This window comes from Podarcis vaucheri (genome assembly GCF_965113315.1).
Source record: "Podarcis vaucheri genome assembly, chromosome: 2".
NCBI lineage: Eukaryota > Metazoa > Chordata > Lepidosauria > Squamata > Lacertidae > Podarcis > Podarcis vaucheri.
Window position 1 is genome coordinate 80051569 of NC_138760.1, and position 27532 is coordinate 80079100.

General features: G+C 45.9%; 1 protein-coding gene across 1 annotated transcript; it reads left to right on the plus strand.

Moving 5' to 3' along the window:
* The first annotated feature begins 1619 nt into the window (after nt 1-1619).
* On the plus strand, nt 1620-13540 carry DUSP7 (dual specificity phosphatase 7). Its single transcript, XM_082212279.1, has 3 exons — nt 1620-2626; nt 6643-7071; nt 11003-13540. Exons 1-3 carry the CDS (start codon nt 2212-2214, stop codon nt 11308-11310), a joined length of 1152 nt encoding a protein of 383 aa, XP_082068405.1. The 5' UTR covers nt 1620-2211; the 3' UTR covers nt 11311-13540.
* Nucleotides 13541-27532: the final 13992 nt, after the last annotated feature.

Sequence of the window (27532 nt, forward strand, 5' to 3'; positions counted from 1 at the left end):
ACCCCAGCGTCTTGCGTGACTCATCTGCCTATTTTATGCACTTTAGTAAACACGCGTTTCTTGCATACCTAACATTTACAGGTGTGCACTAAAAACACATTGATCACCAAAAGCTTCTGTGAGAGGAGGCCCCGAGTTGCCCATCGGGGCATGCCGAAGCCTGCACGCCTTGAATAGCATCAGCATGCAAGGAAGCAAAGGCAAAGGGCGGGGGAGCATCGCCTCGCTTTTCACAATGCCTTAGAATCAACCGCACGATAATCCCAGGAAGGCTAACCGCTGGCCTTCTGCGCAAGCCCGCTCTAGTTTCGCTGCTCCATTCACTTCCTCCGGTCCCCCTTCCCGCGCTTAGCGACTTGATACACAAGATTCTCAAAGCCCCGCCTCCCTCCCCTGATAGGCCTCTGACATTCCAACACCGCCTACCTAAGCGGCTCATTGGCGCCCCGTTAAAAGGCGAAAGTCAAGAAGGAAATTATTATTATTATTTAAATAAAGCAGCAAGGCACGAGGAGCAGGTTGTCAATCAAGTACTCAGTATGAATGTAGAATCAGAATCCGGTCAATAACACTGAAAGCCGAGTCGTTCTATTCCCCCGCTTATATTTTATTTCCTTTTTATTACTATTTATTTTGTCTGAATAATGCGATCATTCTCCTTCCAGCATCCAGCTCTCTGGGGACAATTCTGGTCGTTTCCTGGGGCAAGCATCGCCTGCCTTTCCCAGGTTTGAAGCCGTATATTATATTTAAGCCCTTGCACGCATCGTGGACTATCCCGCTCATTATAACCTGACGTTGTGTAGAGGCGCACTGAAGCTCCCGACGGAACCCTACTATTGGTCCCACAGAGGCAATCATGATAATCTCTGGCGGAGTTGGCTCATGGTACTAGTCCTCAAATCACATGAAAAAGAAACCTCACAGCAGCCCCAGTCTATTGATGTGGGGAGGCTGGTTGTTGTCATAAATCACTTGAAGCTGAAGCGGTGGCGTTGAAATGTCTCTAGGACTAGGGACTGAATACTTTTCCCCCTGCCCACAAGTATTATTATGATTCTCCCTTTCTGAGTGATAACAACTAGTCTATAAACACTGTTGCATTAAGGTAGGAACACTTTAGGTGGTTCAGCCACGATCCCTTCTTATTCCTTCTTTTAAAGCGAGGCTAGGGACTTTTCAGGGGCTTTGAACTATTCTAAACAAATGTAAGGAAAAAGAACAGCATTCCCTTCTGGTGGAATCGATTGCAGGCGCTCCTTGAAGATCCTATGGGTCCGCCGTCCGCCCCCCATTCCACAGCCCCCCTTTATTCCCAGAGGCAAATTTCACGAAGCTCAACGGGGCTTCCTATTTCAGCATCATTTAAATAAACTTGGCACACACACACTGGAGAACGGAGCAAGAAAGAAACGTGCTTCTAAGGATGCCGAGTCAGGGAGACCGGGGGCGCGACACACGTCTTGGCCGGCTAGTTGCAAGTGGACATTTGTAGCCATCTGCCCGAGCGAAAGAGCGCCGCTTTCCCTTTAAGGCGGGCCTCTCCGCCCCGCTGGCCCCTCCCTCTGCGCCGAGTCCCGCCTCCCAGAGCATGACACGCCGATCCGATGGCGAAGCCCCTTTTTAATTGAGGCTGTCAGGCTGAGCCCGCGATGGAGCGAGCGGGGCGACGCGGCGCTTCTAGCAGCAGCAGCAGCAGCGCCTTAAACTGAACCAAGTGAAAGCAGCCTTTCCCGGGGAGGAGGAGGAGCAGCAGCCCCGAGAGCCTGGCCAGCGCCTTCCTCGCCTCCCCCATCCCAGAAGCGCGAGCAGAGCCAGGCTCTTCTCCCCCGCTCCCTCCCGCCTTCTGCTCCTGCAAGTGGAAGGAAACGTCTCTCTGCTGCGGGCGAGGAAACCGAGGGGAACGCGGACGCCGATCCGCTTGGAGCGCTTGGATCTCCAAAGCAGCGCGGGCTCCTTGGCTGGATCTCTCTCTCTCTCTCTCTCTCTCTCTCCCTCCCTTTAAAACAACGATCTTATTTTTTTGAAACTAACTCTTTTGCTTCTTCGGTGATTTGGACAGTAGGCTTCAGAGGGCATTCCTCGCTCCCTCACCCCCCCCCCCGCACCGCGCCAGTGATTTGTTTTCCACGCGCGGCCGCTCTCCTCCACCGCTCCCCCCGCCCGCGATTTTGCCCTCCCCCACCCTTCCCCCCCTCCCTTGCGATCCTCATGAAAAATCACATCTGGGGCAGCACCCCGCGGGCTCCCATGGCTGCGGCGATGCCGTGGAAGAGCGCGGAGTGGCTGCAGGAGGAGCTGGAGTCGAGCGGGGGCAGCTCGCTGCTGCTGCTCGACTGCCGCCCGCACGAGCTCTTCGAGTCGTCGCACATCGAGACCGCCATCAACCTGGCCATCCCGAGCCTGATGCTCCGGCGCCTCAAGAAGGGCAACCTGCCCATCCGCTCCATCATCCCCAACAACGAGGACAAGGAGCGCTTCGCCAAGCGCTGCAAGGCGGACACCGTCCTGCTCTACGACGAGGCCACGGCCGAGTGGCAGCAGGACAGCGGCGCCCCGAGCTCCGTCCTCGGGCTCCTGCTGCAGAAGCTGCGCGACGACGGCTGCAAGGCGTTCTACCTGAAAGGTACCGGGGGCGCGGGACTGTGGGCAGGAAGACAGGCAGGGGTCGGATCGATTTGAGCAGCGCGGGGAAGCTCCCCTCCCCGATAGCTCTGGTCTGCTAGCTAGCAGCAGCAGCACCCCCCCCCCATCGGAGCGACCGGCGTGGTTCCCGCCTAACAGCAATCCCACCCCCACCCCTAATCTCTCACCACCATGCAGACTGGATCCGGATCCGGATCGCAGCTTTTCCCCCCCCTTCCGTAGTTCCTGAGGATTCGCCTCCCGTTGTAGTGTGTTTTGGGAATGCCGCCCTTAAGAAATCAGGGATAATAATGGAAGGAAACTTCTGGTCTGCTGTTGCACTTTTCCCACCCTTTAAAGGCGATTATAGCTTTCTCGTTTTGGCGAAGGATTGTGCTCTTGCTCTTTCGCCTTTCAAAATGGTTTCATGTGCCGAATACGGGCAGATATTGGCCGCTGAACACTCGGATTCCCCTTCTTGTTGCACCTCTTCCCGCCGGCCGGCTGGCCTCCCTCCCCGCGCGGTACAAATCTCTCGCGTGGGAGACACTATTCCCTCCCGAAGGTCTTATTCCTGCCCGATTCTTCTATATCTATGAATGGGGCAGAATGGGTTTATTCACCGAGTGACTCCTCCATGCCTCTTCATTCTGAAATCCGGTTTGTGAGCATCTGTTTTGGAATAGTCCCTCCTCCCTCTTTCTGACCACCATCCCTAGTTTTCCCACCTTGTCCACCGACCTGGTGTGGATCTATGATCCTCACTCCCTCCTTAGTTGCCCTTTAGGAGATCTCTATACAGACGAAGAAAATTAAATAAGGGGATGGTGGGTCTAACTTCTCACACAGTGGCAACAATCTCCCCTAAAAGACTTCTTTCATGACATGCGGTTATTTGAGGCTAGTAACCACAACTAATCTGTGAGAGGGGTGGGTGTATTGATCATATGCACCCCCCCTCCCCAAGTTTGAATTTGTGCATTGAGACTAGATCCAGGTGCTTTAGCAGTGCTTCCTGGTGTGTGTGTGTGTGTGTGTGTGTGTGTGTGTGTGTGTTTCTGGTGAAGGATTGACTGATTGGATGTGCTTGCCTTTGGGCAATGGGTTGAATTAAATTAGTTCTCTGGTGCCATTCTGTGCCATGCTTCTGTTATGCCTCTCAATCTCTGAATGAAGTGCATTTTGAATTGAGATATTAGTTCACTATAAAGTCTCCATTCAGATCTCTTAGGAGATCCCCCCCAAAAAAGAGGGGCATTGCGAAGCAGTCAAAACAGTCATTCTGAGTGAGCCTACCAGGATGATGATAATAACTTTGCTTCCCCCAAAATACACACACACACACACACGCACCACAACACTGCTGTGGTCACTGGGCGGCAGGATTGAGGCAGGAACAGTAGGCAACACCAAATCAATATTGTCACTTGCAACAAGGCGGATGGATAGACTGGTAGATTGATTACGGGATTTCTGATGGTAGGAGGGCAGTATATGTGAGGCGCAGAGGAAGGAGGATGAAACTGTTATTGGGGATTCTGGATCCTCTTCTTTCCTATTATAGGTTTCAGGGTTCTTTTTAGTAGCTGAACTCATGCTGCCATATTAACTTCTTCAGCTTCTCTTGAGGAGAGAAAAGCACTGGTGCTTCCCATTCCTTTCTCAATATCCTAAAAAGTTCTCATGAGTGTTCAGCGTTATTTAAACTGAATTCTGTACTCCTGGCATTTCCCTCCTTTCTTAACTCCCCCCTAGTTCCTTTAAACTCGCATGCAATGGAGAAAAGGAGGAGTTAAGCTGCTGCTGCTTTCCCTTCCCTTCGCTTTTTTTTCTGGGGCCTCAGTGGGAAATGTTTCCAATTAAAATTCCAAAATGGCTTCTCCATATTGTCTTTCTCCTTGAGGAGGGGAAAAAAGGGAACCTACTCTCTCTCTCCCTCTCTTCCCTTCATGAATGAATATGGCAGGGGATGTGTATGCTGTTCAGTGACCTTGCCACAACTCTGCCAAGCCCCTGGAATTTCCAGGAGACTTTTCGTAATGACACTGTTTATCAGATCCACGTAATGACTGCTAAATGCCTCCTTAACGTACATGAAGGAGCAAATTAAATTTCTTCTTGTCTAATTGCTCTGTCGGAAAGGGGCGCCAAAAGAGAAATGATTAGAAGGAATGGTTTTACTCCTGACCTTTACTTGCACATTCAATAGATCCTTCAGTTTACTTAAACAATATTGGAGCAAGTTGCTCAACTCGGTGACGGGTTGTTTTCTGAGCTCTCCAGCTGTGCTGCTGTTCCAAGTGATAAGCAGGCAGTGGCCAAACACTCTATAATTTTGAAAAAGGAAACTTCTGTTCCTGTCTCTTCCTCACCCTCGCTGGCCCCAGCATATCTTAATACCTTCCCCACATGTTGAGCAATATCTTTGAGACTAGATCTTACAATGCCTTCTAATTGAACCGACTCCCCTTAATGAAGTTTTCATTGCTTGGAAATGAACTTTTGTTTTCAAGCCGAGTTGCTGTGAGACTTGTCACATGCACACCCACCCATCCCTGCTGCCCAACAGCGCCCCTATGCTTTTAGCCAGTTACATGACAGGCAGTTAGTTATTCAACAGGTGAAGCTTTTCTTGTCACTGCATTTTCATGCTGGAAAGTGGCAGCTGCTGATTTTCTGCTCATCTTAAATGCGCAGGAGCCCTCTGGGGGAGTGGGTGGGAGAAGAAAAACGGCAGGCATCATTTCTATAATTTTATTAAATGTTAATATTGCCACCCACTTTTTTTCTTTCTCAAGTCAAGCATGCATGACATACCGGTATGTTAAATATGTGCTTAGGATACTACTCCTTAAGAAGCAGGTAGTCAGATACTAGTTTTTGTGGATTTAATTGCTTCAGACTATAGGTGAAGTGGTTTTTTTTCATGATTGAATGCCCTTAGCAAAAAACAGCAGCAGCAACAGCAAAGCAGCAGCAACCCTACATGTAGAATGCTAAATGTCTGGGAGAAGGTTGAAGCTTACTCTTCTCCCTGATAGTCTAGTTTTCTGATATGCAGGAATTGGTTTTTAAACTGACGAACATTTCGTCATGTAATCCTCATTACATCTCGAAAGATTACACTGAGGCACAGATTTCTCACCTCAGAGCATTTTCCTGGCATGGCAAAACGAAAAGGTGGAACCATACAGCACATTTCAGTAATACGAGTGTAACTGATGTGTGATCAAGTGAAAACTGCAGCAGTCACCTGAAATTTCCTGCTGTCTTGGCACTTCTGTTGGGGCTGCCAACTTTTTCCCTGAGCCCCTGCTCCTGTGCTTCAACAGCACCCTGGTCTGCAGGCGTTAGCAGTTCCTAAAACATCTCCGTGCTATGAAAACTTTCACTGGCTGCTTCCCGGATATTAAATTGCTGTGTAATGTCACACATGAACAGGCTAAGCTTGTGCTGTGGTGAGCTGGCAACTGTAATTACCACTGAAGAGGAGGGTGCGAAAACTGGGCACCTGCTAAGAAGTAAGTCCCATGAAACCCAGTGGGACTTACTTCTGAGTAGGCATGTATAGGATGGCAGTGCCTGTGCTTTTTTGAGCCCTTGGTTGGAATTGTAGAGTTGGAAGGGACCCTGAGGATCATTTAGTCCAAACCCCCTGCAATGCAGGAATATGCAGCTGTCCCAAACGGAGATCAAACCTGCAACCTTGACATTATCAGCACCACACTCTAACCAACTGAGCTGTCCTTCCCCTCGCACAGGATGCGATGCTAGGAGACATTGCCTTTCCTCCCCACGTGACTGTACACAGAGCAGCATGCTACCAATCTGGGCCTAATTCAGACCATACGCTTGAAGCAAAGAATTTAGGTAAATGGACTTTTCAGGGTGCGTTTAGCTAAGGAGGAAACAGATGGCTAAAATATGTGGCTTTTCCTGGTAATGAATAAGTATTCAGGTATTGGTAGCTTTAGGATGCAAGTGATATTAAAGTGCGCCTTCTTTTCGCCTCTGCAGGTGGATTCAACAAATTTCAGACAGAATACTCGGAGCATTGTGAAACCAATCTTGACACTTCATCTCCTACCAACTCTCCTCCTACATCGGTCCTTGGTCTGGGAGGCCTGAGGATCAGCTCCGATTGTTCGGATGGGGAATCGGACAGGGAGCCTAGCAGTGCCACGGAATCCGATGGGAGCCCGGTCCCAAATAACCAGCCGGCCTTTCCTGTCCAGATTCTTCCCTATTTGTACCTGGGTTGTGCCAAAGATTCCACCAACTTGGATGTCTTGGGCAAATACGGCATCAAGTACATCCTGAACGTTACTCCCAACCTCCCCAACATGTTTGAGCACGACGGAGAATTCAAGTACAAACAGATTCCCATCTCGGATCACTGGAGTCAGAATCTCTCCCAATTCTTTCCCGAGGCCATTGCTTTCATTGGTAGGTGTTGGACATCCTGTTCTCGGCGGACCAGCCCCTTTAGCAATCAGTAGTTTTCCATAACTAGTCCTGGGGGTTCAGTACCTGCTCACTGTTAGGTTCCATGCAATACAAGCTACACCTCCTAATTTTGGTAGCTAGTGATTGTGCCAGTGTCAGACACTGATTTTCCCTACTTCAGACTTTACTTCAAAGTCAAAAAGCTTTGCTTCAGTTGGCTGTGGTGGAACAGTTTTAAAGATGGCTTGTTTTTTGTCTGGGGCTTCAGGGCTGTGCTTTAAATTATAATTTCCGACTTTGTGGGCATTATATTTGCCGCAAAACTAAGTTCCATTGCAGAGATTTTAAATGTTGTTTAACAAATTACATGCTGGTGTTTTGAGGCTGAAATCTTGTAAACTCTTACCTGGGAGTTGGTTCCATTGAAGAACCTGGGGATTCTGGCTAAGTAGACACATGTAGGGTTGCCCTGTAAATGGTCTATTTTTGTTTAAATGTTATGATACTATATGTCCATGGTTTCCTATTCATGCTGTTTATGAGTAAATTTGAGGGTCCAATAGCTTTGAAAACGGAATACCTTTTTGAAAGCTCCTTTGTGTTTTGGGAAGTAGATAAAGCAGGCATTTTTAAGCTTTAGACTTTGGGGGAAGACTTTTCACAAGGAGCTAAGCATCTGTTGTGGAACCCCCTATGTGCAGCAAATGCTTACAGACATGTTCTGCAGTGCGTACACAGGGAGTATTGCCTATTGGCCCCCACCATCACCATGCACCACCTGAGAGCCAGGATCCACTTACCCATTGGAGGTGAGCTGCGGCAATAGTCTACTGGCAGCATTGCCAGGCAGTGAGCGCAGTGAGGCTGTGGGTGGGTGGAACCTGAGCATCAGCAATCCCACCCCTGCCTCTCCCTTCTCAGTGAGCGACAGTGATGCTGCAGCAGCTCTGCCTCACCTGGCAAACCACTCCTTCTGACACCTTTCCCTAGGACAAAGATGGGGAATGGCTGGCCTGCCGGAGACTGCTTGATTCCAGCTAGCATGGCCAATGGATGGGGATGGTGGTGGTTGGTAGTCCAAAACATCTGAAGGGCCAGAAACTCTCCATCCTTGCCTTGGGGGGCACATAGCACTTACCCGCTCCAGGAGATGGCAGGGGAAGATCAGTAGAACTGGGCAATCTGCCTTTCAGAGAAAGATGCCTGCCATTTGTAGTCTTCACATCATTGTGAACCTCAAGATTTAATGGGACACATTTAGAAAACCACTGAGAAAAAGAAAGAGCTGTTTTGCTCATGTTGTGTATGTTCCTTGATTCCTAAAGATAAAGCTAAACATGTAAACAAAGATGAAAGTTCTGTGTTAGAAACTCGTTCAAATTCCCTCTGGCTGCTGAAGTCGTAAAATGATGGGTGTGCATGTGTGAAGTAGCTAGACCCGGAACAGGGGTTTATGATTGCTATTTGGGGAGAAAATCCCTATGCTGATCATAACCCCTAAAGGACCTAAAACTTATTTTATTTAAAACTTTGGATCCTGCCCCTCATCGTTTCTGCTTCCATGGCAGCTCACAGATGCTATGAGAATGGGCACATCTAAATAATTTAAATTCAGCCAATTAATATGGCAAGAATGAGCAAGATAAAAACACAGTCATTTAGGGAGTGCCTTCTCTGATATGAACATGCCTGTTCACAAGTGTCATCTTCAGAAGGCCTTCTTTCAATGCACTTGGCTTCTAAGGTGAGGCAGATGACAATTGGAAAAAGGGTCTTTTCAGTTGTGGCACCCTGCCTTTGTAGTATTATCCCCAGGGAGAAAACTTTACTGTCTCTTCAGCACCAGAGAAATAACATTTTTATTGACATTTTTATTGGGTTTTGTTTTTTTAATGCCCACATTGGTCTCAAGAAGTATGTAGGACGTTATTGGCATTTTATTTTGAATTGTGCTTGGAGACACAGTGTCCAAATGGATCCTTTCTAGGATTGTTCTAGCTTTCCAGAATTGTTATTGTTGATACAGGAATAGATATATGGCTGCCAGGTAATGGCTCATATTTACCTAACAAAGTTGTGTGCCCTAAAGTTGAAAATACAACAGTCCAGGAGTTTGTTTCTGGCTATGTCAGAATGCACACCCACTACTCAGAATACACCCACTGAAATCATTGAACTAAAGTTAGTCATGACTAAACCTGTTTGTCCTCTGATTTCAGTAGGTGTACTGCAAATATGACTTAATTGGATACAAACCAGAGAGCTGTTTCATTGAGATAGTGGACAAGTGCTGGTCTGCTTGACTGCACTGTAGGCTTGAAAACCTCAGTGCTGCTAAAGTTGCTTGCTTCTGTTTTGTGTTCTCTAAACCAGTATACTCTGGGGAAAAGTACAAGCTTAGTTGGTTTGTACTGCCCCAAAACCTCAATATGAAAAAGTCTGTTTCTTCTATTGCTCTTATCAGTAGATCATTTTGCTTTTGCTTAAAGGCATGTGAGGGGAGCAAGGTATTTAGACACCGGCTCAGTCAAAAAAACATCCTTTCTGTGAAAACCACACTCTGCTTTGGTTTTTATGACAGGAAACGCTTACCTCATTCATTCACTATAAGACTAAATAGAGGGGGAAAGAACCAGTGTTCAAATAGGACACCAGAAGACCTCAGGGAAATTTATTTTGCTTGAAAAGAGGCTGTGTTAAAGCAGTCCTTGTCACCTGGCACTGCTTCGTGACTTGTACAATAATGCGGGCTAAGAAGTCAAACTTGTTCATTCTTTATTTCCCTGCTATCATTGGCTATCTCATCTTTCCGTCTCTGGCTAAGGTAGTTAAGCTGTAAACTTTTCCGGGCTTAACAGCCAAGCCTTAACATGTACTTTTGAAGTAAGTCTCTGGCATCAGTGGAATGTAGTTCTGCATAAATGTGCTTTAGGGCTGTGTGGCCTTTGTTATGGGTCAACATGCATATTCACTGTGCAGTGGTGTGTGTGTGTGTAAGTCCTTCTGAGTTCAGCGGGGTTTAACCCCAGAGAAACAAACATAGGATTGCAGCCTCAAACTGACTGCTGTGGGAAGAGGCACTGGCCAGTGTCAGTTAGGTGTAGGCATGCACCTTAAATACATGCTGCAGCCAGTCACCGGTAGTATTTTTAGCTTGTGAAAGCTGTTTGTGTCTGCCACTAAACAGCATCTCACCTTCCTTTCCCTGCTGCCGTCTGCTTGAATATAATTATTAATCGATGATAACTTTGTGTGTCGAGCTCTGCTGCTATATTGCTTCCAAAAAAACCCGCCCCGCAACTATTTAGCAAACTTCAGTTTTTCAGCAGCATCTGAAGCTGATTCCGAAAATAAAAGGGACCTCAAAAAGTTAGCACATTTGGCCTTAGTGGTTGTATTTTGACACATGTCAGTGCTGCCAAGTTTGACTAGTTGCAGCTGGGCACCTAGCTGTTGCTTAATACCAGAATTAAATTTGAAGCGAGAATGGCCTGAACTACGTCTTAAGAAGAGTCAGGGAACTCCAGAGACAGAACTACAATTCTGTCTTCCTTCCTCAAGAGACTTGCTTCCTTATCTTCTCTGTTTTATGACACTTCCATGCTTACATCATCTTTATGTGCCAAGATTTAATGAGCTAATATTTGTAAACTGTTCTGACTACACAGTGCTGATTGCAACTAGTCATCATGTGAGACTTGAGGAAAGCATATAGTTGTGAGGAAATACAAAGAATTGTGGGTGAAAACTACCAGTTATCCAGCAATATGTGGATATTGAAATCCATGTATTATGATGATGATGAATAACAAATCCGTTGCAATAATTGACCTAAGCTGCTTGATGTGGGCTTCCATCTCGCCCTGGTTTAAAGAGAGGCAGCTTCTTGTGGTCCAGCCGATTCAACCTCTCCCTTTTTTGTCTCTTTCAGATGAGGCCCGTTCTAAGAAATGTGGCATTCTGGTTCACTGCCTAGCCGGCATCAGCAGGTCTGTAACGGTAACTGTTGCCTATTTAATGCAAAAGCTCAACTTGTCTCTCAATGATGCCTATGACTTTGTAAAAAGGAAAAAGTCCAACATTTCTCCAAACTTTAACTTCATGGGCCAGCTCCTGGACTTTGAAAGGACTTTGGGGCTCAACAGCCCATGTGACAACCGCTCCCCCACCGAACAGCTCTACTTCACCACTCCAACCAATCACAACTTGTTTCCACTGAACACTTTGGAGTCTACATGAAGTGGATTTTCTCTGGGGGACACCCCCCCAAAGCCTTGAATCGCTTCTCTTTGAGCATTTCAAATCCATTAAGCGGAAAGTCTTTCCAGCCAGCCTTGAAAGAACTGGTTTCTCCAAGCAGAGCTGTCTGAATTGCTGCTTTACTGAAAAGGCTTGTGCCATTTATTAGTATTCTGATGCTAAATCAAAATGGGTTCGGAGGAGTTACCTTATCAGAGTTACTTAATGTGGGGGATGGCCTGGCATTCTGAACACAGCTGTTACTGGCAATAGCTGCTTTCCTGGGTGTGTAGAGACTGACATGATACACACCGCACACACACATGCAAACACACACATACATGTATTACACACGCACACGTTAAGAACGACTTGTGTGTGTTTGCTCGGTGTGGAAAGCAAAGGAGACTCATGCACTTGGCAACCTTTGATCAATAAGTGTTGGCCTGAGACTGTTGTTTTAAAACCCAGTTTACTTTTTCTTTTTTTAAAGAAAAGGAGGTAATCTTTACTCCTTCTTGGGTTCAAGCTCTTTTTAAATATGTATGTACCTGACAGTTTGTACAGACAAGGTTGCAAAACCAGTATTTTATTCTGTTCTTGTTCGAGTTCATGTTTTTAGATAAAAGACGAGGAAAAAAAAATCAAAATGTTTCTATTGACCAAATGCATTTTGCACACTTTGTAAAGCCTTGATATATTCTGGCATGTTACTGGGTACTTGGGAGCGAGAGAGAGAGAAAGTGAGAGAGAGAGAGAGAGAGAGAGGAGGGCACCTGTTGCTGCTGCTTGTTAGCATCCGGTTGGCGTTTTCATGACTTGTGAGGGCCAGTTGGTGATAATACCACTCTCTGCCATGCCCATATTCACAATCTCTTCTGCACTGAATCAGCCAAGGTGACTAAGCGCCATTGTGCTTTCTTAAAAACACCACCTTTTGCCAAAAACACAACTCGCCCCTACCCTACACCAGTTGCCCTCTGGCCCCAGTTTGATGCTCCCTGCGTCTCCTCCATCCGAGCTGGTAGAGGCATGTTTCGAGGCTCTTAGCTGCTCTGCGCAGCCTATTATGACTGTTAACATCACCCAGCTGGCCTGAAATCATTCCAGTTTCTGAAGCAATGAAAATACTTTCAATGATGTTGGCATTTATCCAGCGCACTTAATTCTGTGTCTCTGTGTGTGTGAATTTGTGTGTGAATTTGTATGTGTGTGTGTAGGGAGGAGCGGAGCTGAGAGGTGTGAGAATCAGCTGATTCTGCTATTTTAAAAGACTTGAGCAGAGCAGAGACATTTTGGTGCGTAACCAGTGGACAACTCTCATATGAACCACAGGAGGGCATGGAATTATGCTGTTTAGAAAAGGGGCATGGAAACGTGGATTTTTTCTTTAGCTCTCTGGTGAACTTTTTTCCTGGGTAACTTCTTTTCTGTGCCTTCTACAACAAGAAGACTTGTTTATATTTCTCACTAATGTATTATACTGGAAGAGGGAGAAGTGGTGCTTATTTCCCCCACCCCCAGGAAGAGGGCATGACGGGCATGGGAAAACTTCGTTGCCTGCAATGTAGCCCCTCCCTTCTTCTCATCTCCCTTTCCACTTTCACTCTCAAAGTAACTTTTTAAAAGCCACGGAGTCCCCCCCTCAAAATATTCAGTTTTTATACTTCCCCCCCCCAAAAAAAATAAATAAATCTCTATGTGGAAGAATGTTTTAATGCTGTTGCATCACAGAACTGGTATGTGTGCGTGTGTGCGTGTATTTTATTTCTTAAAGAAACATTACCAGAATATCGGAATGATTTTTGTCTTTTTTGTTGTTGGTGGTTTTGTTCGTTTTTGTTCCTTTTTTATGTTAGCAATGTTGGGGTTGCTGGGTCATCGGGGCAGGAAGCGTGGAGTGCTTTGTGTGTGGATGAGCAAGCAAATGCGGAATCTCCTAACTGAATCTTACCTCAAGGAGGAATTTTTATTTTTTCAGGGATTTAGACAGTGCATCTGTATCTTGTTAAGCTGGTTTGTATAAAGGCTTCCTGTGCCAATGGTGGTCTTTTTTAAAATAAAGAAAGATAAAAGAAAGATGCATCCTCTTCGTATAAATGAGAATTTGTTAGCGAGGGACAGTTTTGCTTTCTGTGTTTATGAAGGAAAAATGTGTGACCCTATATATCCTGAACCCAATATTGGGACTTTGTTTATATTGCAAATAAATATTATTTTTTCTTTAAAACCATGTCTCTGTGTCACAAATGCCACTCTGGCTTTCTGCCTCTTTATTCCTTTTGCCTTTAATACACTGCTTCGACCGTGACCGGTGTTTGCTGATTGGTGTTTGCATGGCATTTGGTTACACGCGCCGTTTATAATTTTGACAGTCCTGTGGCGAAAGTCTGGGGGGAAAGGGGCTGGATTAAACCAAAAAAAGCATAAAGAACCATTCTGAAAGACTTGACCTCATCTCACTGGCTGAGAACGCACAGGTTGGCAGGAGTCGTGTGTCGCAGGTTTCTGTTTATTGGGATCTTGCCAGCTACTTCAATGGCGGATATGGATGGCCTACATCTGTAAATCAGCCAGAGCCTAGATTTTAAGATGTTTGACACCTAAAATTTACACATGAATTAATAGGACCTTTTTGGGCAGCTGGCACCTTGGTTAATCCTGCTTTTCTGGTGCCTGATCCTTACAGACATGCTGAGTTCCTGACAGGAATCAGCTTTCTTGAAAGTAATGGTTGCTCTTGAACTATGACAGGGCCATGTCTCCCTTTGCTTCATTTGGCAGGGTGAGTTTTATTTTGAATGTCACCTGGGAATCTGACTGGGATGAAGGGCGGCTTAAGTCCTTGTCAAGGCTTTACCTGCCCACCTTATGTGCTAGTTCTTGTCAGAAACGCTGTGAACACCCCGTGGGTTCACCTTGCACTGTAATTTAACTGTTGGATTTGACAAAATGACGGCCACTTTGCTCCCTACTTCGTTCCCTGCCGGGGGAGGTTTGGTGCTGACTTTGGAGGGAAAAGGCAGCTATTTCCACTGCATTTTTAGGCTGGGAAAAGGTCTATGCCTGTTAATTTTTTCTGCTTTCTATCCCAGCTCCTGCCAACCTAGCAGTTCGAAAGCATGCCAGTGCAAGTAGATAAATAGGCCCCGCTGCGGCGGGAAGGTAAACGGCGTTTCCGTGCTTTCTGGCACTTGTCACGGTCCTCCGTTCGCCAGTAGCGGTTTCATCATGCTGGCCATACCATACACCCATTAAGGAGCAGAGGCAGGCAAGGGGCATCTAACAAATTGAGGAAACAAAATAGTAAACAACGGACCAGTGCCTGGATGTAGTGGTGGGATGGATATGGGAAAACAAGATAAACTTGAATCTTAGAAAGGTGAAGGCACTGTGGCTGAGAAATTGTCTGCACACTCTGAATGAGGACGTACACAATCTGCAGGTGCTTATGGATCCAGCTTTGGCTACACCTGCTATGCCTCATCTGTCCCAGTTTCTGGACTGGGACAGCTTGATCACAGTAGCTGTTTGTAAACTTGCAGCATCACACGCATTCATTGAGGGAGCTGGTGTTTGGACAGGTGGTGAGAATTTTAACACACAAATGACAGCCTTTGTTTTATTTTTTTTAAAGGGAATCTAGATTTCAGTTTCTCCCAGGGGTGGTAAAAGTTTCCCCAGCATTTGTTCAGGCAGTACAGATTTCTGGATTTCTGGCTTCCTATTTAGGTAGTTGTATACCATAATAAGTTTACGTGGTAAGCAAATGTGAAATGGTCATTTGTGTAGCCCCTGTGTAACATGGGAAGGGTAGCAGTCAGTCAACTTGAGGGTGGAAATAAGAATAAATGGGTGCCCCTGGATATAGCTGCTCCAAACAAGCCTCACCAGCCAGCTAAAAACATGATTATTTCAAAAAAGATAGTGTAATTCCGTTTGTTCTAAGGCCCAGTCTGAAACTCAAGAATAGGATGTGTTATTTCTGAGGGGGGAGCTGGAGTTGACCATTTCCCACATTGAGGATGCCTCCAGGTTGCCACAATTTTGTGGGAGGGATTCAGTCACATATTGGAAATTAAGGTTTGCACAATTAAAGTGTATAAAAGCACTCAGGTGTAACAAATCCACATAAAACACACCACCCATTAGGCTTGTTGCATTTAGAACAGCGATGAGGAAATATACTAACAAGTGTGGGATACAGATAAATGGATGGGAAAATAGATAACCTTCCCACAAATAAATCAGGAGGATGAATGCTCATTGGCACATAACCCCCACACAAATAAAATGGATGCTCAATAAAGACCATATTTAATCTAAACCACATACACAAATCAGGAGAAATGTTCAATAGACATGTGTTCTGGAGGAACCCAGCATGTTATACAGCAGCACATGTGCCTTCTATCTTGAGGACATTGCAACGGTAGTTCCCAAAAAAAAATTCTTTGACTAGTTTGGAGGATGAATTTAGCATTCTAGATGAAGGATCTTATAACGCATACATCATTTTATATTAATGTTTGATCTCCAGGGATTATGATTCTAAAGTCATATATAAAATAATTTAATTTCACACAAACGTTAACACTGGTTCACTATCCTGCAGTGTGGCTGTGCTTAAAGCAAGGACTGGCAACTGTGTGCGTGCAAAACTGACTTCATCACAGGCAGCTTAGGGCACAGATGTATTTTGAAGGATGCAAACCAATGAGCAGAGGAGGGTAAACTACTTCCATGCCTTTCTTGCTATATTACAAAATACAGGGGTTTTGAGGATGCTTTCAAAAAGCACATATTAGTACAAACATATATTTCCAGCTGGTCTCACTGGCTGTGGTAAGACTGCTTTCTCTCCTCAATCAGGTATGCTTCCCTGGTTTTTGCTTGACATCCTTGGACAGGATTCAGGTTAATAATAGCATTTAGCATCAACTGTGTGTAAGAGTGTTTCTTTCCCCCTTGCAGTAGCTTGTGTCTTTCTGGAACAGTACAGCAGCTATTTTTAGCTCTCTAACTGGAAGAAATAAGCATAAACTTAACATTCTGTGCGAGAGAGACTGCATCGCTTCAGAATGGCTTGATCTGAAGAGGACCCTGCAATAACCACCATTAAACACGTTTGCTGTGCTTGTGACTCAAAGGAAAGGATTTTTGCCGTGGCTAGATCTCATTCAGGATCCTTACCTTTGGAGTTGAGTGGTATCGCCCTAGCGGTCACAGGGAAGAGCGTTTTGTGGCCCTGGTTTTTCTGGCCTACGGTAGCCAGCCAAGTTGCATGAATGTCTCACCTCTGTCTGAGTGTCTCTCACTGTGTAGGAATTGCTGATATTGTGAATGTTTTGTGTATACGTGTTGCCATGTTTAGTGAGAAGAAAGCTTGCGGGGGGGGGGAGAAACAGGCAATAAAGGCTGAAGCAGGAAAAGTGGGGGCTGGTAGCTGAGAGATGTGGAACAGAAAAATGGGTAAGAGAAGAGAGGGTGATGGAGCTGAGACCTTGGCGATCCTGGGACCTATTAATGGGTGGGGTATTTTCTGCAGGGTGGGTGAGTTTTCCTTATTGGGGTAAAATGAGGGTGAGCGAGGGCTGCTCAATTTACCCCTGAGAAGAGGAAGTGAAATTCTGCATGCTTAAATCAATCCTGGGAAATATGACATGGGCCTTGAAGGCTAAAAGAGGGTTTGCAGGATTTCTGGCTGCGGTACTTCAGTTTTCATGAAATCCGGACATTTCATGTGTTATTGATTATGTGTTGGAGGCCTTTTACTGTTTATGCTTGCTAATGGCAGGCTGGGCCCGGGACACTTGTTGGGTAGTCAGGTGGGTGGGTTAGAGATTTATTTATTTAAATTGTTAATATTGATCCTGTTTTTGCATTTGATTCCACTATCGCAGTATTGAATGTGGTTTGTTGATGGTGCCTTATTTGTTTTTATATTTTGGTAACAATTATTTTTAACTGTGTTCTGTTTTGATTTTTGTCTAACACGAGTCTCATTGGGCATGGCCTACCATCCAAAAGCAGCATATAAACTAAACTAAACTAAACTAAACTAAACTAAACTAAACTAAACTAAACTAAACTAAACTAAACTAATAAAAAACAGCCTAACCCTATGATGGCACAGAGAGGAGGAAAGAGAGCGCAGATTATATGGGGCGACTAGAGAAAAGGTGATGATGGGATGCAGAGAAGCTTACTTCTGAGTAAAGAAAAAAACGAAAGAGTGGCTGAGAAATGAGGGTAAGGAGAGACCACTGGGGCAGGATAAAAGAGAAATACAGTAAACATGCAATAGTATTTGTTGAGAAGCAGTCTATTTTGGTAGCTGACATGCTATAGCTTACTATTTGACGTGGAAGTCGGCTTTTGACAATATCTGACATGTACATTTACCTAGTAGTCAATAGATGACACAGCCTGACATGCAATAGCATTCAGCATTGGAATTCTCTGAAAGCTGACATGGTGGCAGTCACTATTTGAGCGTTTCCAACATGCAGAAGCATCTAGCTATTTGACATGTAACACAGAAATGTTGATTGCCAAAACATGACTTTGAGCCTCCCTTCCATGTTGTAGCTATAGCTGAGGGGAAACGAATACTGCATAGGAAGTATAATCTTAATATGAACACTACATTTCAATTCTTGGTTTTCTAAGGTAGCAGGCCTGGTTTCCTCCACCTCCCCCACACACGCACACATTTGTAGCCTTGAAAACATGAGAGCATGTAAATAGTTCTGCTAATCAACACATTGTATTTATAGGAGACTGGCACATGCTTGCTGTGAAGTGCTGCACGTGAAGGTGCTGCACTGCGATCACAGGCTCTCTCGGTTACTTCGAGGCTTCTTCCTCCTTGCTCCACCTCCCAGCTTTGCTTGGTAGACAGGGACATTGCTGAAAACACCATAAATAGACCCGTGTTGGGCTACTGTTGGAAGAGTGGTCATGCAACAGTCTTAACTTACGCTATGTACAAACCATACATTTACAGTACATGACTTCCCCCAAAGAATCTTGGGAGCTGTAGTTTGTTAAGGGTGTTTGAAATGCTAACCCTGTGAGGCACAAACTACAGTACCCATGATTCTTTGGGGAAGCCATGACTGTTAAAGTACTATAAATGTGCCTTAAATGTTTGGTATGTATGCAGCTATGCTTTTCAGATGTGATGCAAGCCAGAGGCGGAGGCTGACAGGATGTGGGATTGCAATTCCTGTTCCTCTGCAGTTCCCCTGAAATTGATCTTGCACATCTCTTTCCTGTGAAGCCCTCTGCTTGTCAGGTCCAATTCTCAGGACATATCTGCTCCTGATTTGACACTAGTTGGCAGCTTCTGGCAACGTAGAACCATATGACAGGCAGAAATTCAATAGCTGAATCTTTGATCACATCATTGTCATCATCATCATTCTATTTGTATGCCACACAACAGTGAGTCTCTATGGTAGAAAAAAGCAGTGGCTGTTGAATTTCTGCCTCTCGTGGAGACATGTCTGAAAAATATGTGGCAAATTCTCTTTGTGCAGGAAAAAGTGTTTGAGAAAATGAGGTTTGCAAAGTGTGGGTTTTGAACACCTTCCTCTGAATAGACAGCACCATCATATATATATATATATATATATATATATATATATATATATATATATGCAGGTTTTGGTGTCTTCGGGTGTCTTCCCGTGTAAGAGTCGGGGTGTCTGTGCGACGTTTCGACGAGGTCTCACTCGTCATCTTCAGGCTGGTGCTTTCGGCTTCTTACAAGAAGCCGAAAGCACCAGCCTGAAGATGACGAGTGAGACCTCGTCGAAACGTCGCACAGACACCCCGACTCTTACACGGGAAGACACCCGAAGACACCAAAACCTGCATTCCTGTACCCGTGAAAATCTACGAAAGCATATATATATATATATATATATATATATATATATATATATATATAATATAACAGTAGTCAAATTTTGGAGTTGTTGTGTAGACATTTTGAAGATGGGGAAAATCAGCCTGAAATGCATGTGGGTGACATGTGCCTTGTATGAGGGGATCTGGTTTGCAGAATTAAGAAGTGGGCCCTGCTGTTAGGCAGACAGAGATGGCTGCCTCAGGTGGTTGATTTTAAATATGAAAGGGCAGGAAACTCTTAGGCTACATATGCATTTAAAGCACATGACTTTCCCTAGAGAATGATGGGGATTGTAGTTTGTTAAGGGTGCTGGGAATTATAGCTCCTTGAGAAGCAACTACAGTTTCTGGGGTTGTTTGGGGTAAGTCATATGCTTTAAATGTATGGGGTATGTGCAGACTGACTTTGTTTTGGCAGTATTTGAGGTCCCAGGGAATGGTGCACATGAGATTTTTGGTTTTAGCAATCCAGATTGTCTGGTCATCTTTGGGGTGCTTTTTTGGGGAGGGCACACCATTTGCTGTTCTGTCTCAGCCAGCCCTAATAGTATAAGGACTACCTAATTTCTCTTGTTTCCTGTTTTCCAGCTCTCCAGGAACCTGTGTGTCTCACCTACAATAAGCATGGAAACAGACCTGGATAACAGCCAGTTCTTGTGTTTTTTAGTGATAGGGAATCCGAGACATTCTTGTGCTTCTTGTTTCCAGCAGGCCTCAGGGCAACCTGATACCTGCCTAGCACCCAGGAGCACCCAGCATGGTGGGGCAGCACTGTGGAGCTGGTCTCCCAACACCAGTGTCACTACAGCTTACCTGGATGGTGCAGAGAGAGGGACAGGGCATCAGTGAAATTGGATCCATTTTTTTAAACTGTGGCCAGATACAGACTTCATGGCTTCACTCTCAGGCAAAACAAAAACAAAAACAAAACCTCTCTCTCACCACTCCTTCCCATTGCTCTGATGAAGAGTGCGGGAGAACTCTTAAAACCTGAGCACTATTTTGTGATATTTTAATTGGCTTAATAAATCGTGTCCTCCCTAAAAGAGGGCACGTGTTGCGGTGAGACCTGGAGACTGACCTCCTGTGTTGTGGGTGGGTTGGATTGGTCAGCTACAACACCCGATTGGTAGGTCCCTTGATGTTGGGTTCAATCTGGACAATGGGGCGCAGTCTAAATGGATCAAGGGACCTATGCATGTGACCCAGAGCTTCCTCTTTTGGCTCGTGCATTCGGAACATGCTAACAGCATGTCCTCTGTGCAGCTGAGAGACTTACCTTCAAAGGATCGTCTTGGTGATTTCTTTCCGTTATTCTTTCCCTTTTGTTAATACTTTCATTAATTTTCCCCTTTTCAGTTGTCTTCTTCCCCCCCTTCTCCTTCCCTTCTCTAGTGGGGCTTTGCTCCACTGGGGCTCAGTCCCTGAGCGCTCCCGGTTGAGGAGCTTGCCGCCCCACTCTTACAGCGGCTGGTGTCCCTGTAATTTGGCTGCGGCTGCAGCTTTGGGGTTTTTTCAGCTAACGTGACTTGGGCAATTTGCGTTTGTTGCTCTCTGGGTGCTTTCGTTCAGCGCTTTGACTAATTTTGCTGCATCGAGAGTTCCCTCTCCGTTGCAATATTGATTTCCGTGTGCCCTTTTGAGGAAAGGTTGGTTGGGTATATGTTTGAGGGCGAAAAACCCTGTTCTTTTCATTCTGGCCCAGGTCCACGAAAGTAGCAAATCAAAAATCAGTGAGAGAGATGCCTGATATAGCCAGGAAAAAGATAAGGAAGGAACTAGTGTTGGGAAGGATGGCTGGACCATTTGAGTGCCCTTCTTATCCAGATTTACACCTTTCCCCGTTGGGTGTGGTGCCCAAGAAGGCCCCTGGGGAATTTCATTTAATTCACAATTTAGCTTACCCACGAACTGAATCAGAGTTTGTCCCCATTGCTTTCCATGCAATGGAGCAGAAGGAATCAAGGAGTCTGGCACAGACTTCCGTGCCGGGGACAAGTCTGGTTTGCAAGAAGCCCTTGTCGTCTGCTGATGTATCTGTTCCAGTTCCTTCGCAAGTTTCTCCCCTGGGCTCGGCTCGCCATCCCTGCAGGGACCCCCACTGGCCAAGGATCCCTGGCACAGTCTCTGGATTGACCCCTGCACGGCGCCAAGAAGCGGCTGGGAACCGTAGCCTTTGCCCCTCTGAGGTTCCAGCGTGCTTTCGGATATCTGAACGTCATGGAACGGGATTTGGTCCTCAAAGAGACATTGGAAGCCCCCATCCACCCATTGGGCAAAGGGAACAAAAGGAACAAAAGGAAAAAGGATGATGTTACTCTAGAGGAGGAACTCTCCTGGGCTGAGCTTCTCCAGAAAGAACTACCAGATGAAGATGATCCCCAGGACCTGACTTATGAGTCTACCATCTTTGAGACGGAAAGAGAAGAATACAAATCTCAGAATGACACCAATGTCAATTTGGAGGTGGAGGGGAAAGATGGATTCTTGATGCTGAAGGAAGACCCAGCTCAGCAGGAGGATCCAAGGAAGGAAAATGGTGCTGGGGAGGAGGCCCTGGACCCCCGCTGCTCCAGGGACGGGAGTGAGCAGCCAGACAAGGAGGTGCCTGACAGGACAACCCGGGTGCGAATCCCACCAGCCCTGCTCTGGAGAGCAGAATGCTCTTGCCATCCCACGACCCCAGTGCTGAGATGACCTCCAGTAACAACTCCCAGGGTGAATGTGACCAATGGGTGAATGTGAGCAGCAAATAATGGCAACTGTCTCCTTTCCTGGCTGAGATTGGCACTGCAACATAGCAAGGTGACAGTTTCTGACTGTCTGCCCCCTTCCAGCCGGTTGGATGCTCTCTTTTTGATATGGAAACGTCTTCTCTCTTTTTTGAATTTGCAATAAAGCCTTAATTTTTCACACAAAAAATAATAATTTTTATCTTACCCACAGGGTACATCAGTAAATTATGCTATCCCTCCTGAGTTTTGTTCTGTCAAGTATGCCACCTTTGACCAAGCGGTCAAGTTGATTAGGAGCTATGGGAAGGGTGCACTTTTGGCAAAGTGTGATGTGGAATCTGCGTTCCGCTTACTTCCTGTCCATCCACTTGAATTTAAGTTGCTTGTTGGATGGAGCATATTATGTGGATAAGGCCATGCCAATGGGCTGCTCTACACCTCCGTGTCAGTGGGGTTAAGGGATTGGTTATAGGTGTGAGTGGTTGGTGGTGAGCACGGTGCTCGTGTGGTGGATAGGCATTGGTTCAGGTGATAGGGATGAGAGAGCAGTCTCGCCATCCCTATGTGAAGGGTATTCTGTTAAGGAATCTAGGGACTCAACTGGTTTGGTCAACCCCCGAGAAGGGGTTGTGCCCGTGCCTGAGTCCAGGGGGGGCATCTGGGTGGTGAACATAGTTTGTTCCCAGCTTTTTGCCTACCCAGGTGTTTACCTTTGGCAGACCTACGCTGGTGCCCTGGGTCAGTGCTGCCTGCAAGGGTGCAGGGAGCTAGTTGGACCAGAGCCTATGCAACCACTCACCTTCTGTAATCAATAAATTTGTGGCCTAAATTCTGCCAAAAACCAAAACTAAAATTTGAGTCAAGTGTGAATTTATTTAGGGGGGAGATCTCTGAGTCTGAACCCGCAAATGTATTCCGCTAAGAATTTTTCCCCCCATTTGTACAACCAGCATGGCATTCTTTCTATCTGGGAGTAATTTGCTGGCCTCCTTACCTGGCCTGGCCTGACCCTGCCTAGCCTATAAGAGATAATAGGATAACAGCCCAAGGTGGTTTGACTGCAAGGCAATTCCCTGGTCCTGGAAAGGAGCCACAGAGAACACAATCTAAAGTGAAAAATCATTCCAGCCAGTGACACTTATTTTCTTTCCCACAAGGCTTCCTCCTCTAATCCCAGTATAATTAGTCACTGTGGCATCCAATGGGGCAAATGTAACTTCTCATTCAGAAATCCCCATTTCTTTCATCCAGAGAACCCACCCCTCTCTTTCACTGGGGTTATTATGGGGCTCCCTACCCGCCTTACCAACTCGTTCCCTGTGCCCTTCACCTCTTGCCTGCCATGGATGTTTTGAAAAGGTTTGTCTCCTTCCTTCCTCCACGTTATTCTCACCGACTCCCTGGTACCTTTTAAGCTTACGATACGCTGCTTTGTTGTCTCCCCTCCCAGCGTCACTCTTTGATTTCGCAGCCCCAATATGACATCCTAATCTTAGCTCCCTTCAGGATGTTGGAGGAGATGATTGTCAAGATAGCTCCTGGCAGCGAGCAGATCGTGAGGAAGGCAGGCTGTGCTACGTGAGGGTGACGGGCAGCCCTTCATTCCTCCCCTTGCCCTCCCTTTCAGGTCTATCTCTTAATCTCTATTGCTTGTAGCAAGTGGGTAAGCAGACCATCCTGAAAAGCAGCCTGGCTTGCGGTGCCCATGTGGGAAACGTGCATGTCGCAGGAAGCCTTATCAGGCGGTGGCATTTACTCTTCCGCTCCGCTTCCTCCTGCTGTCTCTTGTTTGTTCTTTGTATTGTTGTTACTCAGATAATTATTCACTACATCCCCGAAGGGATGACATTTTGATGCAGATAACGCTGCCTCTGCCGAGCAATATTGCACGTGCTGCTGCCTTTAGGCCATAGCGAGGATTACTGAGGGAGGGATCAGGACCTGCCGGTGGGCCGCACATCCCTTAGGTGGGTGGGTCGCCAGGATGTCTGCTGTGACCGCTGGGAACAATGCAGCCGAGGGAGTTCCCAGAGAAAGATACAGGCGGCATCAGGCCCATGCAGAGCGCTTGGGGCAGCCAGGTACACTTGCCCTGGGCCTTGGAGGCCTAAGCTGGCCGAGAGGTCCTGCCACCTTATGTAACTGGACCGGCTGCTTTTTTGTTTGAGTTTATAACTTTATTCCAATGGGACTCCTGCCCTGGGCCTCAGGCAAGCTTTGCAAAGGCCTGGGTGTAATGATGAGTAACGTGGACTCTAGTAAATTGGGTTATGTGGGAGAGATGTGGGAACTCTTATCAGCTTGAGGGCCACGTTGCCTTCTCTGTGACCTTCCGGGGCCACATGTCAGTGGTGGGTGAGGCAAATAAACACAGGTTTTGCCTTTGTACTGTTGGCTGTACATCCACACCTGCTCTCTGTCCTCCATCCAGGCAAGCAAGAAGCATTATCAGAGTTTAAGGACAGATGAAAACACTCAAGGAAGGTGCAAAGTAGAGCTGGTGAGGGGTGTAGTTCAGGAGGGTGTATGGATTTGGGAAAATCCTGTGGACCACATAGAGAAGGATGGAGGGGCCATGAGGTGCCCTATCCCTGGATGAGATGTATGCATGGTCAAATGGGCCTGAGTGCAAGCAGCACGACCAATTGTTAGGGCCGGTACAATGTTTTAGGGGTTGCCGCTGAAACGGTGCATGCTTCGAGATGTGTGCCTCCCAGCCCCTCACTATTCTGGGATGTGCCTCTTGCCGCACATGCCGCCTCTGAGGGCAATAAGATGGCATGGGCCAACTCTGGTAGGAGTCGCATTCCTCTGCCAGTTTCACAGCATGTCATTGTGATAACCGCTCTACGGGCACCAGTTCTTCTGCTGGAGAGTTGACAAGCAGCGGTGGTGGTGTACACACAGTGAGTGTTGATAAATTGTTGAGATGTTCCAGTGCTACTGCAATGGCCTCATGAATTATGATAACTAGGGAAGAGGTACGAAGTGGAGCTGTTGCGTAGGATTCATGGAATGCCAAACATTTGATTGCTTTTCTACTTACGTTTTTTTTATATTAAAATTACAGTTTATCTGGGGCTGGCACCCTCTCTGTCAAGATCTTCAACTTATGTATTTTAAGGCTTTTTGTAAACACTCATGGGAAGGTGGTCTCCCTTCTGTGGCAACTTGTAACCACCAGGTGAAGGCACTGTATTTCTTCTGGTGTGGTAAGTTTGCTATGATACTGCTTTGCATTTGGGAGTTGTTATTTTGGATGTTGCAGTTTAATTTCTCTTGGTGCTATGAGATAATATATTTCCATTGTATTCCTGTTTACTTCAGTTGGCACAACAATTATTACTTATATCTCTCCTTTTCCCTATTGAATGCAATATGGTCACTATTCCAAGGTGGTCTCATATCCAGGCACTGACTAAGACTAGACCTGTTTATCTTCTGCAAGATTTCTGTATGCATGGGCAGAGCATGCAAACAAACAATTCTTCCCTCTCCTTTGCAGCATGGAACCAACAAGGGGGGAACCAGAAAAATAAGCAGAGGAGTCTGTCCAGTGACAGCTCAGGCATAGATTCTGCCTGCCTTCTTCACTCACCCTATGCATTTGGTTGTCACAGCTTTCACAGCCTGCTTCCTTTTCATGCTATAAACAAAATGTACAGAGGTTAACAGAATGCGGCATATTTGCTGCACATGCTTACTGCTCAGTGAAGCAGAATCATAGCCAGCCACAATACAGAACAATGCAATACACAAGTGGTATGACTTGAATGTTAGTACTCTGTTAAGATCAAAGCAGGAGAGACACACAAACATACACATTGCCTTAGAGGATTCTCTCCCGACCTGGAAGCAAACCCATCGTTTGATGGTAGCTGGGGGTTGGCTCTGGGTCTTAATAATTTCCTTTCAAAGAGCCAGGCAGAAGATTACATGACCTTGATGGAATAGTGGAAGAGACCAGGAACAGAAGGCAGAGAGGATGGCAGGGGGAGGGCCAGGCAAAAGACAGAATGCATTTGTCGTTCTCGTGTTTTCTAAGCAAAAGCCTCCTGTTTGAAGCTGCAAGCTACCTCTAAGGCTACAGGAGGTTGTCTAGAGTAGGCCCAGGGCTCTACACCTGCCTGTGTGAGGATGTGGCTGAGTTGCATTTTCACATACCCAAGTGTCACCCAAAGTATCTGCTAGCTTGCAGCTCTGAAAAGGGGCTAAGCAGTGCAGCGGCTTGCTAATCCAGCTAGCACTCTCAAAGATTATAGAACCAAATCTGGTAATACTATATCATGCAGGGGAATCTGCAGCTGAATTTCACATGACCCAATTCCCATGAGTCTTGCATTAAAAATAAAGCGGCTGTAAAAAAGAAAAGAAAAGTGAGTGATAAATATTTTAGTAGGGCTCCAGACACATTTTCCTTGCAAAATGGATATAAACTTTAATCTGTTTATTAGTTGGAAAAGTGAAAGGAAATACTTTAAGGACTGCGTCCTCTGTTCTCTTGAAACTGTGTAAACTGAACAGAGAATTATGGTTTGTGGAAGAATGTGGTATAAGGCATCTACTGAAAAAAATGGGGTTGATACAGCCATGTTACTGAAGAAGTAAACAAGGGGTAAAAGTTAGGGCTGATGCAATACATTTTGGCACCTACAAAATGGTGCCCCCCCCCCAATTTTGGTGAGTGAAGATCTACACTGGGAACAATGGGGAGAATCAAGTCAACCTTACCTGACAATTGAATTGGGATTCAAGGCCATTGTTGGAGGAAAGGAGCCCACTCTGGATCACACTTGGCTGGTGCAGAAGACCCCAGAGGGCAGTCCCTGCCATTTCCTCCCTAGAGTGTGGGAGGAAACCAGCAGTAGAGGCGGCATTGGGTGGGCGTTACCAAGGCGGCGTCAGATCTGACTTCCAAGAAGCGTGTGAAACGTTTCTTTGAAGCAAGATCTGTCGCCCCTGTGAATCCTGCGACCCGAGGTGATCCCCTACCTTGCCTCATGGGTAGGCCAGCCCTCGTAAAAATGTATGAGTAGCTTGAAATGAACGTAACAGGATAGTTATAGCTGTAACATGATTTGCTTTTTGCATATAGCTGCTAAACAACAGTATATTTTCAGTTTACTAAAGCCCCCAGTACTAGGGTTCCCATATTTCAAAAAGTGAAAATCTGGACAGAAAAGTTGCTGAAGGTTGGTTTTTTGTTGTTGTTTTTTTGCAAAAGAAATTGGACGTTTTTGAGCCATTCCTGAGGAAAATTGGCAAAAACGACACTGCCATCATACATCCTGATTTTCCTGGACATTTTCTGCCCGAACACTGCTTTTTGTTTTTTTATATATGACTATTTATTGAATTTTATAACAAATAATGATACAAATCTCATTCATCTTGTTATATACAATTATTCTCCCTTCCCTCCTCTGGACTTCCCTCAACTCACCCTCTGCTGTGTTATTTAGTTTTATTTATTATATCCTGCTTTTCCTACACAAAAATAAAATCCCTTTTCATTTCTCTAAAATATCTGTTACTCAAATGAAATTGTGAACGTTTATTCAAATCCTGCC

Excerpts from the sequence above, each read along its gene's own strand:
- DUSP7 (XM_082212279.1), top strand. The coding sequence starts at position 2,212 with ATGAAAAATCACATCTGGGGCAGCACCCCGCGGGCTCCCATGGCTGCG. Across the intron at positions 2,627-6,642 it reads CAAGGCGTTCTACCTGAAAG|GTGGATTCAACAAATTTCAG; the intron begins GTACCGGGGGCG and ends TCGCCTCTGCAG. Across the intron at positions 7,072-11,002 it reads CGAGGCCATTGCTTTCATTG|ATGAGGCCCGTTCTAAGAAA; the intron begins GTAGGTGTTGGA and ends TGTCTCTTTCAG.